Source organism: Lampetra planeri, chromosome 8 (assembly GCF_965212315.1).
Source record: "Lampetra planeri chromosome 8, kcLamPlan1.2.h2, whole genome shotgun sequence".
Lineage (NCBI taxonomy): Eukaryota > Metazoa > Chordata > Hyperoartia > Petromyzontiformes > Petromyzontidae > Lampetra > Lampetra planeri.
In genome coordinates this window covers 9,217,189-9,236,523 of record NC_136114.1, presented here as the reverse complement: position 1 = coordinate 9,236,523, position 19,335 = coordinate 9,217,189, and the positions used below count along the sequence as shown (strand labels likewise).

Sequence of the window (19,335 nt, the reverse complement as noted above, 5' to 3'; positions counted from 1 at the left end):
ACCCCCACCCCCAACCGCCTCCCCCCACCCCCCTCCTCCCCCCGTCACCGCCCCACCCCCCTCCTCCCACCGTCACCGCCCCACCCCCTCCTCCCACCGTCACGGCCCCTCCTCCCACCCCCACAGACACCGGCGCTGGGGCGGCTTCTTCTCTGCCTGACAGAGCGGACGGCAGCGGCGACAGCTGCGGCCCCAAAGCCGCTCATGGCCGCGCCCGTGGCGCACGTGGCAGCAGGCGGCGTGGAGCAGGAGGAGGAGGGGCACGAGCGCTTCGTGGCGCTGCACGGCCCTGCGCTCGTCTCGTCCGGCGTTCCGCGGCTGCTGTGGCCGCGCCTGCACCACAAGCTGAGCCATGAGGTGGCCCTGCCTGACTGTGTCTGCCTGTGTCTGCCTGTGCCTGCCTGTGTCTACCTGCCTGACTGTCTGCCTGACTTGGCGGCGTCTCGCCGTCGTTGAGCGACCGAGGGCCGCCGACGCTGTGGACGTGGGGATCGTGGGACTCTCAGCAACGTCGCTTAAGCCGCTTCTAATTCGCACGCAAAACATTGGGCCAACGTTGGGCCAAAGTTGGGCCAATGTTGGGCCAAGTTCCCAACTGGGAATATTTTTTTGTGGGATGCACAGAAGCCGCTGGTATCCACCGGCTCTGTATAATTAATGGGTTTAAACAAATTAATCGGCTCTTTTGTTAAGCCACTGCTGGATGAAGGCCTCCCCACGCCTTAAGATATTCCTCGCCACTGGATCGAACTTGTCAGATTCATAGCCACGTCAACATCGCTATTTTAATCATTATTATTTCTGGTCATTGCCATTGAAGTGGTTATAAACCTTCACCCCGACTGTAGTGATGATCATTATAATCGTAACTGACATCACCAGCAGGGTCATTGCCATCGTGCAAAAACAAACGTGATCGATTTACGCCCAACATCCCAATACTAAATAATACTTTGCCCTGTGCCTGTGAACTACTGCACCCAATTTGGTTTAGAAACATCGCCCCCTAACTGAGTACACTTGACGAGACCCTCCTTGAATGAGTTGGGAGACTCGGAGAGGCTTTCCCGGGTGAGCACGCGTAATTAGAAATAACTTACTCGCATTTGCCCGTCCGAGGACAGGTATATTGCAGTACATCGTTGCTATGATAATTGGTGTAATTATTATGTTCATTAGCACCATACACAATCACCATAATCGCATCCCCGTCAGATTTGTCATTGACAATGAAAGCCATTCTCATTGTAAACACCATCAGGTGATTAATTATTGACACCACCAAAACCAATTGCCATTTTAAATGAAATCATGATAATTGTGGACTAGTGATGCTTATGGGTCAGCTGTTCAACCCGTGTGTGATAGGTGTTCGATGCGGGCGAGGTGTTTGGAGTCATGCTGGTGGTGGAGGAAGGCGATGGAGATGACGGAGACTCGGAGGAGATTAAACGTACAAATCCCGGGGAGCCTCCAAGCTACAAAGTGATTGTAACACGGGAAGATGGCCTCTCTGCTTCTGACTCCAATAGGTAGGATTCAACCCGAGCCATTGAGCGTTTCAAATACAATTTAGAGCACGTGTTGTGAGGATGACTGCTCGTTTGTTAAATGTCGTTGCTACAGTACCGTCGATGTTTCGGTGATTTTTACGCTTAAGATTGATTTTTTTGAACATCTTGGCCAAGACGATAGGAATGTATTTTTAATTCCTCCAGAGATCCTGTGAATTGTCATAATTGAGGGTTACGGTTTGAATTAACCGTAGTCTAATTTCTTGTTGGTACTTCTTGATTTAATTAGCCTAAAGGTAACAATTGCATCAAACTTGTGTAAATTGATTATTTACATATAAATAAAAATAGTGTTTAGTCCATTGGTCTCTGACTTTCCAGACCAATTTTCACCAACATTTGTTTTGGCAATAAAATTAGATCGGTTTCCACTTCATGGGTTTCATTAACAGGTTTGTTAAATGTTACTGGGTTGCCAGATCCGATTGGCCAAAGCACTCAATCTTAACTATGGGCACCTGTGCAACACCAAAAGCAACATTGCAGAGAAACCTCTGCATTATTGTGGAGAATTATAGTTAAAATCATATATAATCGATACTCCGTTCTGTCTCCACTTCTAAATAAAAAATACTTTTAGCCCATCAGCCGATTGGCCTTCCAGACCAATTTTGTCCAGCTTGCACAATTTTGACGCACGCATTGGGAGCGAAATGACAAATTTTAATGGGCCAATGATAAACACACGTGTCCGTCCCCTGTTTTGTGTGCAGCATCTTCCTGATTGACCACGCGTGGACGTTCCGTGCCGACGTGGCGCGGACTCAGCTGCTGGAGGTTCCGGGGCTCGTGCACCGCATGGCGCAGCTCATGGGGCTCGACTTCCACGGCGAGGTCCCGGACGACGACACTGTGGACGACGTGCTGGCACAACTCTGGCAGTACAGCCAGACCTACAGTCTGGCCCACGGGGTGAGGCTCGTCCACACACCGCTCACACGGCACAATGGGGGGGGGGAGGCGCAGGCCACAGTAGCACGGACAATGACGTGCACAGCCAGATCACTTGTAGCTGGCGCATAACTTTCTTTACGTTGTTTATTGAACGGTAGCTTTGGAAGTAGTTTGAACCAGCTTGTGTTTGGGCACAGAAAAAAAAAGTCGCTTTGAAAAGGGTCACTGAGATACCTAGAGGGCATTTAGAATACAGCAAATGATTTTGTAATGTCAATTTCCTGCTGAATAATGCAGCTAAATTTAGTTATGTCATGTTTGGGAAAATGTTGAACGCATTATCAACCCGTCAAGGGTTCAAGAAACGATATGCATACCTCTTCATATAATAGAAGGATATTGACTGCATCAGGAAAATCTAAATCCTCTCTTCTGCTTTTCAAGTATGGCCTTGGAACTTATATTTATTTATCTTGCAATGTTGCAGCTATGGGCTATGTGGCAGGTTGTAATTATCTTTAAATGTTACTTTAGGTCACAATATAAATAACATATATTCAGCCCTTTAGTAACTAAGTGTTGGATGAAAGCCTTCCTAAGCTTTATTGGTCATAGGTTATGTTTTTTCATACCATACTTAACAATGCTGACCACTGTGGGTTGGTGAAACAGGGCAGGGGTGGTTGGGGTCCCAGAACGGCCTCAGGTATCACTTGCCACCGGTGTTAGCCTAAGCCAGGAATCAAACTCGGCTCGCCTAGTCCGTAGTGAAGTGCGAAAACCACTGCATCACCGCTGCACCCAACCTTAGTTAATGGCAATGATATTGCCAAATGCATTGACAGGTCACGTTGAAGTATATGTTAGGGATTGAATGCATTTGTGAATGCTCAAAGGCCTCAGACTGGCTTGTATTTGACTTCCTTTGGAGGAGGCAGTCGGCAGAGGAGAAGGAGCCCGTGTGGTACATCATGGATGAGTTCGGCTCACGAATCCAGCACTCGGACCAGCCCACGTTCCGCACGGCGCCTCTCTTCTACCTGCCGGAGCAGCTGGCTTACACACTCCTCTGGCCTGTCGTAGACCTGGAAAAAGGAGGTGATGCTACCGGCTGAAAGGATTTAACCACGCTACTTTTACAGCCATTGTCGCTCGTCCATTTCCAACACCGTTGTATAATTCATTGCTCATTCATCTTTAAAAGCTACTTTGTAGCACGTCACCGTTGTCAGACAGTGCATTATGAAAGTGTAAATATCTTAGTTTTTTAGAGACGTATGCTAAATTTCAGTGCATGTTTGCATTTCAATAAAATATTGCTATCAAGTTGTATATATATAGTCCTTTGCCATTCTAAGACTGTATGATGGCCTCCTCATGCCACTGCAGTTTGTAAGGGTTATTTTATTAGACCATACATCACGTTGGTCAGTGCAAGTCGGCAAAGGGGGGCAAGTATAGATGTGGGAGCATAGAAGTACATCACAACAATGTAATTAGCTGCACTGCCATCTGCTGCTCACCGCGTACCTCTGCAGAAGCCTATAATAACCGTTGTCCATAGTAGTCGCCCATCCAAGCACTATCCAGGCTCAATTCTGCTCAGCTTTAAAGATCTGACAAGAGCTGGTGCAATCACGGGTGATCTGGGCATAGACCAGGCTATAAATATTTCACAGTTATTCTTCTGACAAGATCAATGAAGCTGTGTTTGACGATTGCAGTGTACAACTTAAAACAGAACAGGTCAGTTGTCGATAGCAGCCTACAGCAGAACGAAAGCGTTCGCGCCGCCGTTAACCCTCGCACCCTCGCATGTCCGTGGCTCGTGTGCAGACGAGGTGACGCGGGATTTTGCCTACGGCGAGCGTGACCCGCTCGTGCGCACCTGCCGCCTGTTGCCGTGGAGACGGGCTGACCTGACGCACGTTCCCATGCACGTGCTCGTCCCTCCGCCGCAGTCCTTCGAGGTGATGTAGTCCTCCTCGCTCCGATGTGGCGCGTTGCTCGTCAACAATAGTTCCGGCTGTGTGCCGTCCAACTTTTCTTTTGCCTCGCTCCATAGAATTGCTGCCCCCATCTCCAGCAGCGCAAGCACCACCTTCTTAATAAGTCAATTGAATTAATACATTTAGAATATGCATGCACAGAAATGGATTATTTTGCTTTTCAACATGCGTTTGTTGTCATCAATATTTAATTGGCAGTACGAAAGCTGACATGTAGCTGTAAAGGTAAAACATATTTGCAAATAGTCCGTTGGCAAGATTTGCGCAACCGTTTTATGGATTGATCTGGTTTTCAGTACGGCAAGTCCCTGAATGCCAGGCTATTATATTGCACACCTTGGTTCATATTGGATCATCTTTGGGATGGACAGAACCTATACATAAACTTTTCAACCTATTTTTGAAATGTAGAACGTACTTGAATCATGAGCATAATAATTGATTATGTGATTGGTGCCAAAATTACTAATTTATAATTAAAGTAGCAATATGAAATGCATGTCAATTATATTTCATCAAACATTAAAGGCAACAAAAAATAAAAAATAGTTAGAATTACATACCTGTCAACCCATACGGTTTACCCGCATTTTTGTACAGGGAAAATGAGTTTTCAGGTCCATACGGCGTACAGCCGTTTCAAAATGGGCAAATTGTTTTTGTCTTTGTGTTTCTCCCTTGTGATGGGACTTTGTAAGATGAACGTTGAGATTTCGATTTAAAGCTTTCGTGACTGCAGGGATTCATCTTCTTGGTTCTTTCGGTAAAGTCACGGAGAAGGGAAATAATAAAATATGTTTTATTTTTATTATTTTATTACTTCCCTTCTACGTGACTTTACCGAAAGAACCAAGAAGATGAACGTTGAGATGTTTAAGGGCACGTGGTGACCAATAAGGTCTGAATTGGTCTGTAATAAGGTCGGCACTGATAAGGGGTTGACAGGTATGTAATTAGTTGTGATGGTCACATTTGCTGCAAAGTTGTATAATGTCAGAAAGCATTATAGCTGCCTATGCATTTGCATAGGTCACCAGTAAGCATGGTACTTGGCTCAATCTGCATCACAATCATAATGGGGCTTTGTCACATCCTTCCAAAGGATAAAGAGGAGCATGAAGTGTAATATTCGTGATTATACTACTATTCCACCATTTTATGCATGTGTGCAATTATGAAATGAAAAATGTGATTTTCCTTTTTAATCTTAGGCAATTTTCAAGGAAACAAAGGAACGCCTTCCACTGCCTATTGAGCCAGCCGTGTACCCCAAGGACAAAGTTTTTAAGTGAGTTCGTGAAAATTAGTTTTTTTTTGTAGCACAACAAATAGATGTTACGATATAAAATTAAGAAACGTACCTTCCCTCTTCACAAACCTCACTATTATGTCAGCATCGTAATTCAGTATTCTGTCTGTAGACAAGTCCGAGATACAAACATGCAGCCACATAACCATCTTAACTCAGTAGACATTAAAATTTGGACATTTTTTTGTAAATCGTTACATTTGTAGTGTTCATTTATGTGCTGTGAGATGGAGCGATAGCGCAGTGGTTTACATTCTGCACTATGTGCCCGGCAGCCAGAGGTCCTGAGGTTTACTCTTGGTCACGGCCAACATCAGGGTCGAGTGATCTCTAAACTTGTTCTTGGCTCCTCCCCTCCACCAACCCATACTGACCAACATGGCAGTGTATGACCAACAACCCCCACCTCTGATACTGCATGGTAGGCCTTGACAAAAGGTTGTTTGTGTTTTTTTATATACATGTATTGATCATGATATTTCAGCTTTGGCTATCACAAAATTGATCTTTCAGCTTTGGTGGCCAATTTTTAAATGACTGCCAAATTATTTGGCTGCCATGAAATAAATATCTGTATATAATAGCGCTATATATGATATTGTATACTTTAACTATGCAATTGGTCCAATATATTTATAGTACCTATTTCTTTCATACACATTCCATAACAGGGAAAATTACTTGGTTGTGTGATGACGCATGGGTGTTTGTGTAAGTGCGTGTGTGGACATATGCGCACGTACACCTGTGTGCTGTGTGTGTGTGCATGATGTGTTTGTGTGTGCGCTCTGCGTGTGCGAGCGCAGGGTGTTTGCGGAGCACGCCCAGGTGCGGGACAATCTGCATCATCCACGGTTCACGCTGGAAGAGGGCCCTGAAGCAGCTGACATCCTATACCTGTTTACGCACTACAAGGATTTTCGGTCAGAATGTTCAGCAAAACAAATACTACACGAACCCATTGGTCATTATACGATTCGGAGTTATAAGGAAACAAATAACATCTTCAATTACCATTCACTTTCATACTTCCATTTATATGCAGAACTGTTTATAATAAAATAAAAGTAAATTTGCAAAGCCAATTTTCCCAGTTTGCCCTTGCAACAGAGGCATTGTGTCTCAATGGGTCTATTTCATATCATGGTTAAATAAAGGATACAACTACATATATAGAAGCTAAATACTCAAAATGCACGTTGATTCTTAATGTGGAGGGAAAAACCAGAGGACCCAGAGAAAAATCCACACAACCACGGGGAAAACAGGCAAACTCCAAATATACAGGCGGGATCGAACTCACGACCCCCTGTATGCCAGGCGAGGTAGTTAACATCGCACTACCGCATCGCCCTCATATATATGAGCGGTGACATGTACACAATCGTATGTATGGGTTTCATGAGATTTACGGAGACGTTTTGGTTAATGCATCTCATTATAATTACAAGTTTTGCATCAGCTGGAATAATATCAATAACCTTTTGTAGATGAACCATTTCAGCGTATGTTCCAAATGGGAAGACTACACATGTACACAAACCGATTTGAGCTGCCCTTTGACCCTTACGGTAACCACCAAGCCTGTCCAATGCTGAAAACGACGATCATCTATTGTTGCTTAGACTGTCACGCGTGTCGTGTTTCCGCCCCCTCCCTGGTGCAATCGGCAGCACGCTCAGCGAGGAGCAGCCCTGCGTGATGCTGAGCCAGTTCCCCGCTGAAAGTCTGCTCACAGTCAAGGACTGCATGGCAGCGATGGCACGGATCGCGGCCAGCGCCGCTGGGACGGCCACGGCAGTCGAGAGTGACTGTTCGGGCCACCCGTCCTGGCTGCCGGCCACGTACAACCTGCAGACTGAGCTGCCGCAGTTCGTCAGCTGCTTCCAGCAGCGTCAGGGCAGGTCAGTGGCTGCCTGGGGGCAGAGACCCCCTTCCCTCCCCCGAAGCAATGCTCAGGGCAAAGGCCCTGGTGGCCTAATTTGAAGAAGAATGATTTCTGCGTTGAGGCGACGCTATGATGTATCGAATATGTGTAGTTCCTCTGATTAGCATGGTAGGCTACGTACGGTGCGAAAGGAATTCAACACACGTACGTACGACATGAGGTCCATGATAATTATATTGTTAATTTCACGATATATTGTTATACTGTGATTACCGTTTCTCATTTTATGTTTATCTTATTTTCTGACCATGTATGAAACAACAAAAAAAATCGCAAAAAATAAAAAGGTATTGTAATTAATTTAGTACTGTTAAAAAAAATATTCCAGAGTAATTGAAAGGATATTGATTATAAGACCTGATATTTTTTTAACTGCCAGTATGTGTGTCATAAGCCTTATTGATTGATAAGTTACCATGATTATACGATTTATGGCAGGCTGAGCTGCAGTTTAAGCATGTTAAAGTAATCTATTTATAGTGGTCGTACAGCAAAGCACGATAACTATCCAATAAAAATGTGAAATACAGTCATAAATGTAAGCTATACTTATTTTGTGATATTCGTCATTTTGTGAAATTATCGTACTTTATCGTGAAATATAATATAACGTGTCACCCTTACTAACAATCTGTTGGAGCTTCTGTGCAAATCTCGCAGAATATTTTTTCACAACCACACTGTGAGTGAAAGTTGTACTGGCTTGGCAGAGGGTGATGCCGTGTGTTGACATCTGGCCATCGAGCCTCCTGCATCGATTTGTCTCAGGGGTGAGGACAACCACTGGATCTGCAAGCCATGGAACCTGGCAAGGGGGCTGGATACGCACATCAGCAACAACCTGAGCCAGATCATCCGGCAGCGCGAGAGCACGCCCAAGGTGAGGGCCTCTACACCGCCAACCTTGACCCGTGGTCTCCGTCATCGTTAACAACGTTTCAGTGTAAAAAAAAAATCCACGGATAACAGCTTCATTTATTACTTGGACATAGTATTTTAAAACTACACGGATGACGTTTTCCCAAAACAAATCATTCCCGCTTCCATGCATACGTGTCATTGATGCAGGGCACACAGGATGGTTTGAACAATGAACAGACAGGCTCGTTCATTCACAGCAATTTAACACCTCATTGGCCATTCCTTTCAGACTGCTGAAAAAATGCATCCTCTTTCATGCTGACAATTGTCTCAACTGTTGCAATTCATCATAGTTGCGTATATAGTCAAAATGGGTTGCTCCATTTCCTCTGCTTACAAGGTATAACCCAATGAGTTTGTTATCTCTCTTGGCTGTCATCATCAGTCATACTCAATCTACTGTTGGATGATGATTTGTCTATTATTATTGACATTAATTGTCCATCATTTGGTGTTCCTTTCCTGCCTTTTATATCCATGAGTATAATGTCTTGTTGACCCACCTGTCCTTCTGTGTCTCACCACCTACTCCTCCTGCACAAGGTGGTGTGCAAGTACATCGAAAACCCGGTGTTGTTTGAGCGTGCCGATGTGGGGATGGTGAAGTTTGACATTCGCTACATCGTCTTGCTCCGCTCCGTCAACCCACTCTCCCTGTACGTCTACAACGTCTTCTGGCTTCGCTTCTCCAACAAGTTGGTATCTGCAGACGTGACTGCCACTGCACTCGTGACATCGGTCACATGTAAGGATAATGATGCGCATGTACAAGGCACTTAAATGCTTTGGAAACTCAAAGCAACTTACAACGCATTTCATCTCAACCATTCCAATTCCATGCCACAGTCTCGCCGAGGGGGACCGCCGGAGGCAGTTGTTTCTTTGCGGTACAAGGTGATCATGGTACCGGCTTTCAAATGGGCATGAATCTGTACACTCCATCATGCACAGCTCCTAGCTTCCTACCCTCGGCCTCTCTGCTTCCCACAAGAGGTGAGAGGAGGAGGAGGAGATCGACGATCCTGATTCTGTGTCACGGTGCGCACCTGGGACGACAGGCCCTTCTCGCTCGAGCGGTTAGACGACTACGAGAAGCACTTCACGGTGATGAACTACGCCCCGGGCGTGGTGCTCAAGCAGGTGCATCACCACGAGTTCATCCCACTGTTTGAGAGCCAGAACCCCGCTTTCACCTGGACTGAGGTGCAGGTAAAGTGTTCACCACCACCATTCAAAAAGCAGCTTTAAGTCTCTCCGTGTGTTCCAACTGAGGTTTAAAGTGGTTCTGCATGAGCACTGTCTTTTCGGAGCCCAGTGGGGGCACTGTTTCTCTCGTAAAGAAGATCCAATATGAACCAACTTGTAGTATAAAGTTCTGTTGCTGTCGGGGACTAATTGGCAATGGTCCTTCTTCATAGCACTTGTGCCCTGAAGGACAGTTGCCCAGAACATCGCCTATTATCTACGTTTCCATGAGAGGCAGTGTTATTTATGAGTGTTGTATTTTTTGCTATATAGCTTTCCTCCTAAGTCGGTGTTACTAATGTGGGTTTATTGTTAATTGTGCAAATTGATCCCTAAACTCGTAGACACAAACCAGCACGACAAAGACTATTTTCAAATATGCAAACACATTTTGTCCTGACATCCACCTGTCGGCCTCCATACAGCTAATTCACACTTTTGGATACAAATGCACGTACAAAAGTGAAACCACCTTATGTGTGTGTTCATTAATTTTCTCAACGTGTTTTATATATGCATAGAGTTGCCATCCAGTGTGTAACATGACCTCTGATAAGCTGTCGGTGTTTTTTCTTCTCTTTCAGGCTGATATTTTCAAAGCCTTCGTCGAGCTGTTTCAAGCAGCTGTGGCCAAACCTGCCCCTTACGGCATTGGACATTACCCACAATCCCGAGCATTTTATGCCATCGACTTGATGTTGAAGTGGGACACGGATGCTAATGGTGATGCGCACACACGCACAGCAATACCTGTGCCACATTCTCAGACTTATGAATTCACAACATGGTTTTTGGGATGCTAACGGTGATGCGCGTGCACACACACGCACAGCAATGCCTGTGCCACATTCTCAGACATGAATTCACAATATGGTTTTTGGGATGGTGCCATGGTGTAATGGTCAGCAGGCTTCACGGGCAATCCAGAGGTCACCGGTTCGATTTCTTCACACGGCAGTTGAAATAGTTAGCAATAAATAGTTGGCAACACCAAGCAAAAACCTTTTGCAGGGAAATCATGTTTGCATTAACCACGTATACTTGTGTTGAACATGCAAACACAACATGCTCTGGTAATGTATGATGATGCATTGTCTCTGAAACTGATTGGTCCACACCAGAGACAGCTTTCTTTAGAGCCTAGTCTCAAACAGTGTTAGACCAGAGGACGCCAAAAGGCGACCAGCACAAAGCCAATGCACTATCAGGACAATGAGAGCTCAGGGTGAGCAGCTACATCATGGGACTTCCCTTGCCAGTATCAAAATATAAGAAAAGGTTTGACCCTTTCTGCAATAAAACAGTTGTGTTCCAATGTTAAAACACTGGGCAGCCTGAATGGATACACCACACTGTCGATTGGCAGGCAGGTTGTATGTGGTAGACTAAGATGTGGGTACTCGGACCTCTTCCAAGATGTGTGGCCAATGTGGAAGAGTAGGCCAAAGTACCCTCCAGAGGGGCTCTCTAGAGCTCTAGTTTGATGGATCTTCTGCCAGCAGTGTCGTGGCAATAAATTTCAGGCTGCACTTTTAGCTTTTTTTTCTTACAGCATTTAGGAGGAGTAGATTTTTCCCATCTCAGCACATGCCTCATTATAAACATTGCTCTGACTTCCAGGTGACCGAATCATGCGACCTCAGATCCTGGAGGTGAACTTTAATCCCGACTGTGCCCGGGCCTGCAAGTACCACCCTTCATTCTTCGATGACGTGTTCAGCACCCTCTTTCTGGACGAGAGTGTGGGGCGGCCTGTCACGCGGCTCGTTTAATTGCGAAACCCCGAATATCACTGCGATGACTTGGAGAGAGGCCTTCAATAAGCAGTGGATTTATCATGGCCGATGATGATGATGATCGCCACAAATCATGCACAGTATCGTGACACTCATAGAAGTCAATTCGTAAAGGTTTAATTTGAAAGTTCAACAGTTTACTCTTGTCTTATCGGCCATACTTCTAAGGTGGAGAGCCTTACATATATTTAAAAAATCCAGATCGTATACTATATGTTAAGTCACGTCTAAAAATAAAATAATAAATTAAAATAACATATTACGACGTTTTCGTAATATGTTATTTTGTGTTGCAATCGAAACGTCGTAATATGTTATTTTAATTTATTATTTTATTTTTAGATGTGACTTAACCGAAAAGAACCAAAGAATAGTTCCTGCAGTCACGAAAGCTCCTAAATTAAGATCGTATACTATATGCTCTGTGCTTGTGTCATCTATGTTCTACATCATTTTTGGAATTTGCTATCTTGTATAAGGTAATTGGAAATAATACCCGGCTTCCTCCACCCCTCCAAAAACACAAGGTTCAGCAAAATGTAAACTGTAGATTTTCTGAGAGAACAGAACATTGTAGACGGTTTTCAAATCTAAATTCGAGGCACAATGTTGCTGTTCATTCGTACTTGTTTTTTACGGAATCAGCCCTGACTGCTACTTCTGAGCCAGACGCAGTTGCTTGCAAATACCAATAGTGCTTCATAACATTATGGGAAAATGCAAACAGCGTGTTTAAGAATGTATATTGAAATAAAGGCCTTTGGTTATCATTTTCTCGTACAATATACACTACTGAAACACATTTGGGCTTTTTCTTATCTATTTTTCAGTTTGAGAAAAAAAAGAATCTGTCCTTTTTTGCGTTTGTCTTTAAAATAAAGAAAATTCTACGATTTAAAACAACTGTGTGCTGTAATACATTACACTACTGGTTGGCAATTCAGCAGAGGATGGATTACAAGCCGTGCATGCTCATCTGAACGTGTTTACATCTGCACCATCTCATCTGGCTGACGTGTGTGGTATCAGTTTTTGCCTATGATCTCCAGTCGGCGACCTGCAATGACCTCATCCCACACCAAGACCTCAAGATATGGGCACAGCAATGTTGCTGGTCACTGTTCACTGTCCACGACTTGGTCCAAACTCTCAACCAGTTGTGCAGTAAACATTTCCGAGACGGAATGCTCAATGGAATTGACCAAACATCGCAATAGAGGACACTTTAAAATGAGTCGTGAGATTCGGCAAAGCTGTGATGGGTAACGGATGTATTTTCTTTTAGAAATTATTAGATCATCTTCTTGGTTCTTTCGGTAAAGTCACGTAGAAGGGAAGTAATAAAATAATACAAATAAAACATAATAAAACAATTCTCACGACGTTTCGGCCACAACGCAAGCAGCCATCCTCAGGCGAAGAATGAAACACCCCAAGCTTGGAGCGTATATTTAAGCTGGGTTAGAGGGGGGGGAGGTGGGAAGAAGAGCGCCTAAACAAAATAATTTGCATATCAAGAGGAATTCAGCATATGGAAAATGCGTAGGAGGTGGGCGGGGGGGGTTCCAAATCAATACTATGCCCGTGCATTATGCAGGATTAGCAGCATCAAAGGGGGGGGGGGGAAGGGGGGGAGCATTAACAAAGGAAAGGAATGTTAATAGTATGTAGCTGTAGTTACTAAACAACCACGTAAAAAACTACAGTATAAACTGCATGACAAACTAAAGTATAAACTACATAGCATCATCAGTAAACTTACTATACTCTACAATAAGCTGAGTTACTAACAGTAAGTAATACATGAAAAATTCTACGTTGTAAAAAATTATATAATATGCTTCCATCTAAACTTTATTCTCTTACATCACACGCGTCTATACCGTACTATATACTTCCATAGGCAAAACCAACATTAAATTACATACTGTATTGCTATAAACCACCCTATACCTTATACATTTTTAATATAACACTATGTATTATTCTACCCACCCTAATGTGTATCAAAATGGTTTATTACGTCCTTCCAGTGATTGCTAAGCCAGAATCCATCTTCTCGGTTAAAATTGTCTCTGTGTTTGTAAATGTGGATCGCCTCATGTACGAATCTCTCATGATAGCCAGATGGCTTGCAGAGAACCTCTGTCTTGGAGAAGTCAATGTCATGTGAGCCCACTGAGTTGTAACAGTGATCTGCCACGGCTGAGGTGTTTGTCCTACAGTGTTTCAGGTCAGCTTTATGTTCACGGATGCGGTCCGAGACATGTCGTTTGGTTTCCCCAATGTAACTGCTACCACAGAGGCAACTTAGTTTGTAGACACCAGGGTACTGTATGTCTGGAACCACATCTTTTACAGACGGTACCAGATCACGGATTTTATGTACTGTGTTGAATCGGACCTGGATCTTGTGTTTAATCAGGATTTTGGAGATCTTTTTTGTGACCCCAGCAATGTAGGGTAAGGTGATGGTCTTGAAAGGCTCCTCAACAGGATCCTTCTTGGTGGTTGGAGTGATGGCTTTGCGGATTGTGTAGTCGGAGTAACCATTAGCCTTAAGAGCTTGGCGTACGTGTTTGAGTTCACTGGAAATGTGTTCATGGTCGGAGATGCATTGGGCTCTATGATATAGAGTCTTGATGAGGGAATTCTTCTGGGATGGATGGTGGTGGGAATCCGGTTTTAGATAAGCATCCGTGTGGGTGGCTTTCCTGTAGACAGAGTGGCTCATTGAACCATCAGGTCTCCTTTTGATTAGGACATCCAAAAAGGGTAGCTTGCCATCATTTTCGACTTCCATGGTGAATCTGATGGCTGGGTGTATGGAATTGATATGGTCGAGAAATTGGTCTAGAGCAGGCCGGCCATGTGGCCAGATGACAAAAGTGTCGTCTACGTACCTCTTCCATAAGGTCGGGCGTAGAGTGGCAGTCTGGATGGCGTCCGTCTCAAATTTCTCCATGAAGATGTTGGCTACAACCGGAGATAAGGGGGAGCCCATTGGGGTGCCCTCAATTTGCTTGTAGAAGGTTCCATTCCAGGTGAAGTATGTATTGGTTAAGCAGTGTCTCACCAGGGGGGGTACCCCAGCATTCAGTCCTTGATGAACCAAGTCTTCAATGATTGCGATGGTGTCAGGCACAGGCACCTTGGTGAACAAGGAAACCACATCAAAACTGACAAGCAGGTCGTCTGGGGACAGGGCAATCCCCTTGATTGTTGATACCAGGTCAGTAGAGTTTAGTACTGCAGAGGTGGTTTTTCCAGTGAAAGGCCGTAGGATTTCGGACAAAAAACGAGCCAGTTTGTAAGTCGGGGAGTTGATAGTAGAGACAATGGGACGAAGAGGTGTATCTTCTTTATGTATCTTTGGCAAGCCGTACAATCTTGGTGGCCTGGCTGCAGAAGGTTTCAACGAGAACTGTTTGGTCTGATCAATTAATGCGGTTGAAGCAGAAATGATGTTGTTGGTTTTGGAGACGAGGCTGTTGGTGGGGTCTCTTTTTATTTTTGTATAGCTGCCATCGGTGAGTAGTTCTTGAATTTTGTTGTTGTATTCTATTTTGTCCATGATGACAGTGGCATTGCCTTTGTCGGCTGAGAGGATGACAATGTCATCCCTCTTTTTTAATTGAGCTAATTCAAAACGCTCATCAGCAAAGATGAGCGTTTTGAATTAGCTCAATTAAAAAAGAGGGATGACATTGTCATCCTCTCAGCCGACAAAGGCAATGCCACTGTCATCATGGACAAAATAGAATACAACAACAAAATTCAAGAACTACTCACCGATGGCAGCTATACAAAAATAAAAAGAGACCCCACCAACAGCCTCGTCTCCAAAACCAACAACATCATTTCTGCTTCAACCGCATTAATTGATCAGACCAAACAGTTCTCGTTGAAACCTTCTGCAGCCAGGCCACCAAGATTGTACGGCTTGCCAAAGATACATAAAGAAGATACACCTCTTCGTCCCATTGTCTCTACTATCAACTCCCCGACTTACAAACTGGCTCGTTTTTTGTCCGAAATCCTACGGCCTTTCACTGGAAAAACCACCTCTGCAGTACTAAACTCTACTGACCTGGTATCAACAATCAAGGGGATTGCCCTGTCCCCAGACGACCTGCTTGTCAGTTTTGATGTGGTTTCCTTGTTCACCAAGGTGCCTGTGCCTGACACCATCGCAATCATTGAAGACTTGGTTCATCAAGGACTGAATGCTGGGGTACCCCCCCTGGTGAGACACTGCTTAACCAATACATACTTCACCTGGAATGGAACCTTCTACAAGCAAATTGAGGGCACCCCAATGGGCTCCCCCTTATCTCCGGTTGTAGCCAACATCTTCATGGAGAAATTTGAGACGGACGCCATCCAGACTGCCACTCTACGCCCGACCTTATGGAAGAGGTACGTAGACGACACTTTTGTCATCTGGCCACATGGCCGGCCTGCTCTAGACCAATTTCTCGACCATATCAATTCCATACACCCAGCCATCAGATTCACCATGGATGTCGAAAATGATGGCAAGCTACCCTTTTTGGATGTCCTAATCAAAAGGAGACCTGATGGTTCAATGAGCCACTCTGTCTACAGGAAAGCCACCCACACGGATGCTTATCTAAAACCGGATTCCCACCACCATCCATCCCAGAAGAATTCCCTCATCAAGACTCTATATCATAGAGCCCAATGCATCTCCGACCATGAACACATTTCCAGTGAACTCAAACACGTACGCCAAGCTCTTAAGGCTAATGGTTACTCCGACTACACAATCCGCAAAGCCATCACTCCAACCACCAAGAAGGATCCTGTTGAGGAGCCTTTCAAGACCATCACCTTACCCTACATTGCTGGGGTCACAAAAAAGATCTCCAAAATCCTGATTAAACACAAGATCCAGGTCCGATTCAACACAGTACATAAAATCCGTGATCTGGTACCGTCTGTAAAAGATGTGGTTCCAGACATACAGTACCCTGGTGTCTACAAACTAAGTTGCCTCTGTGGTAGCAGTTACATTGGGGAAACCAAACGACATGTCTCGGACCGCATCCGTGAACATAAAGCTGACCTGAAACACTGTAGGACAAACACCTCAGCCGTGGCAGATCACTGTTACAACTCAGTGGGCTCACATGACATTGACTTCTCCAAGACAGAGGTTCTCTGCAAGCCATCTGGCTATCATGAGAGATTCGTACATGAGGCGATCCACATTTACAAACACAGAGACAATTTTAACCGAGAAGATGGATTCTGGCTTAGCAATCACTGGAAGGACGTAATAAACCATTTTGATACACATTAGGGTGGGTAGAATAATACATAGTGTTATATTAAAAATGTATAAGGTATAGGGTGGTTTATAGCAATACAGTATGTAATTTAATGTTGGTTTTGCCTATGGAAGTATATAGTACGGTATAGACGCGTGTGATGTAAGAGAATAAAGTTTAGATGGAAGCATATTATATAATTTTTTACAACGTAGAATTTTTCATGTATTACTTACTGTTAGTAACTCAGCTTATTGTAGAGTATAGTAAGTTTACTGATGATGCTATGTAGTTTATACTTTAGTTTGTCATGCAGTTTATACTGTAGTTTTTTACGTGGTTGTTTAGTAACTACAGCTACATACTATTAACATTCCTTTCCTTTGTTAATGCTCCCCCCCTTCCCCCCCCCCCTTTGATGCTGCTAATCCTGCATAATGCACGGGCATAGTATTGATTTGGAACCCCCCCCGCCCACCTCCTACGCATTTTCCATATGCTGAATTCCTCTTGATATGCAAATTATTTTGTTTAGGCGCTCTTCTTCCCACCTCCCCCCCCTCTAACCCAGCTTAAATATACGCTCCAAGCTTGGGGTGTTTCATTCTTCGCCTGAGGATGGCTGCTTGCGTTGTGGCCGAAACGTCGTGAGAATTGTTTTATTATGTTTTATTTGTATTATTTTATTACTTCCCTTCTACGTGACTTTACCGAAAGAACCAAGAAGATGAATCCCTGCAGTCACGAAAGCTTTAAATCGAAAATTATTAGATCATTTACACTGTAAACAATAACAGTCGTTCATTTATTTATTTATGTATGTAAAATTGTTAATACAATAAATCAGATCGTGTACAGGACAATGATGGATTGGTAACTGCTTGTGGAGACCAGCATGCTGACGATGTATTCATGTCACTGTTAATGGAGTGTGACCCACCCGGGCCACTGTAATGTTTGGGCCAAAAAAGAACCACCGCCACAGTCTCTTAATGAGGACTCTCCTAGGCAGAAATTATTCTTAAGGTAACTCGCGTTACAAAAACCAACGACGTTAGGGCCATATGGCAAGCGGTGAGAATTCAAAACACAAGGTAAAACTTATCAATGTGGCTACGAGTAAGCCCAAGCCGTCGCTCAGGTCCTGATTTTGGTATTAATTCTGTCGTCATCTGCCACCGTTATCTAGCCCCCATCGGGCCCTCCTGCCACGATCATCCAATGTTACCCATTGCAACTGGGTAGAGTCTAAAACTCCTACAATTCCTCCCTTACAGTTAGTGACCTCTGAACGCCGCTCCCCGCATCTTTCATGGACCCAGACCTGCAGGTAAGTTGTGGCCCACGACTAAGTTGATTAATCATTACATAATTAGAAGACTACTTTTTTGCGGCACAAGTGGGAAACTATATTAATCCCCCAGCTAACTTCGTATTGGCCGTTAGTCGGCTAATCGAACCGATAATTATTATTGGTCGGGTAATTGGTTATCAATCACATATCCAACGCAACATGCGGTCCCCGTGGTTGCGTGGATTTTTCTCCAAAGTCCTCCAGGTTTTTCCTCCACATTCTAGAATCGCCGTTCGTTCAGAGTATTTGGCTGAGATAAATTTCCACATGATTATAAGCCACTTTTGTTCAGCTATCAATCGTGGCCAGGTCGGTTTTGACAAAGATTTACATAGCTCAGTGGGCCTTGCCTGGTGAAATACAACATAGTTTACTTTATCCACCTCCCGTCCAGTGGCACAAGTGGGAACGATTTATACTGCAAAGATAAAGATACCCCGTGTAGCCTCAACAGAATGTTGCGACAAGTGCTGTTAGCGAGCACGTATGAAGGCCGGCACGGCACACGAGGGAGTGGGTGGCCAGCACCACGCCCGGCCACCTTTGTCTCCCCAGGTTACTCTTTTTGAGGCTGAGTCGACCTCACGGAGGCTCCGGACCAGTTCATAAAATCACTGGTCCACACCAAGGGACGGCTTTCTTTCGACCCAATTGGTGCTCGACCAGAGGACGCCAAATGACCTTTTGGCGTTTTGTTGCCAGAAAAAACGGGAAAAACCCAATGATTATATTTTGGTACCGGCAAAGGAGGTCTAATGATGATGATATCCGGTTGTAATTCGTACAAGACGAGCAAACTCTTAGCAAGCGAGCCCGATGAGACACGTGGCCGTTTTGCAGTTTCGCCTTTAATGTTGACGAGGGCTTGACGGGCGCGGGTGATAATATCATCGATTGATCGATCGCATTCCCCCAAGAAAACCCCCAACCTGCTCCTGCAGCCCGCACTGACGCAGGATGGCCACTGGGTGGCGTGGGGGGGTAGAGTGGA

The 19,335-nt window shown here is 44.6% G+C and overlaps 1 protein-coding gene across 2 annotated transcripts; it reads left to right on the top strand.

Annotated features, from left to right (window-relative positions):
- Window positions 1–125: 125 nt before the first annotated feature.
- Window positions 126–12,596, top strand: TTLL12 (tubulin tyrosine ligase like 12). Of its 2 annotated transcripts, XM_078596919.1 has the most exons (13): window positions 141–357; window positions 1,369–1,532; window positions 2,288–2,486; window positions 3,407–3,566; window positions 4,305–4,438; window positions 5,689–5,765; window positions 6,593–6,709; window positions 7,460–7,690; window positions 8,503–8,614; window positions 9,199–9,350; window positions 9,714–9,864; window positions 10,485–10,623; window positions 11,521–12,596. In XM_078596919.1, exons 1-13 carry the CDS (start codon window positions 205–207, stop codon window positions 11,670–11,672), a joined length of 1,941 nt encoding a protein of 646 aa, XP_078453045.1. In that variant the 5' UTR covers window positions 141–204; the 3' UTR covers window positions 11,673–12,596. The 2 variants fall into 2 exon arrangements, with proteins under 2 accessions (XP_078453046.1, XP_078453045.1); XM_078596920.1 differs by lacking the exons at window positions 10,485–10,623; window positions 11,521–12,596 and having other exon boundaries at window positions 126–357; window positions 9,199–9,400; window positions 9,714–9,855.
- Window positions 12,597–19,335: the final 6,739 nt, after the last annotated feature.

Bases quoted from the DNA above. Each gene is read 5' to 3' on its own strand.
- TTLL12 (XM_078596919.1), top strand. From the start codon at position 205: ATGGCCGCGCCCGTGGCGCACGTGGCAGCAGGCGGCGTGGAGCAGGAG. The intron at 358-1,368 runs GTGGCCCTGCCT...CGTGTGTGATAG, and splicing joins ACCACAAGCTGAGCCATGAG to GTGTTCGATGCGGGCGAGGT. The intron at 5,766-6,592 runs GTGAGTTCGTGA...GTGCGAGCGCAG, and splicing joins CCCAAGGACAAAGTTTTTAA to GGTGTTTGCGGAGCACGCCC.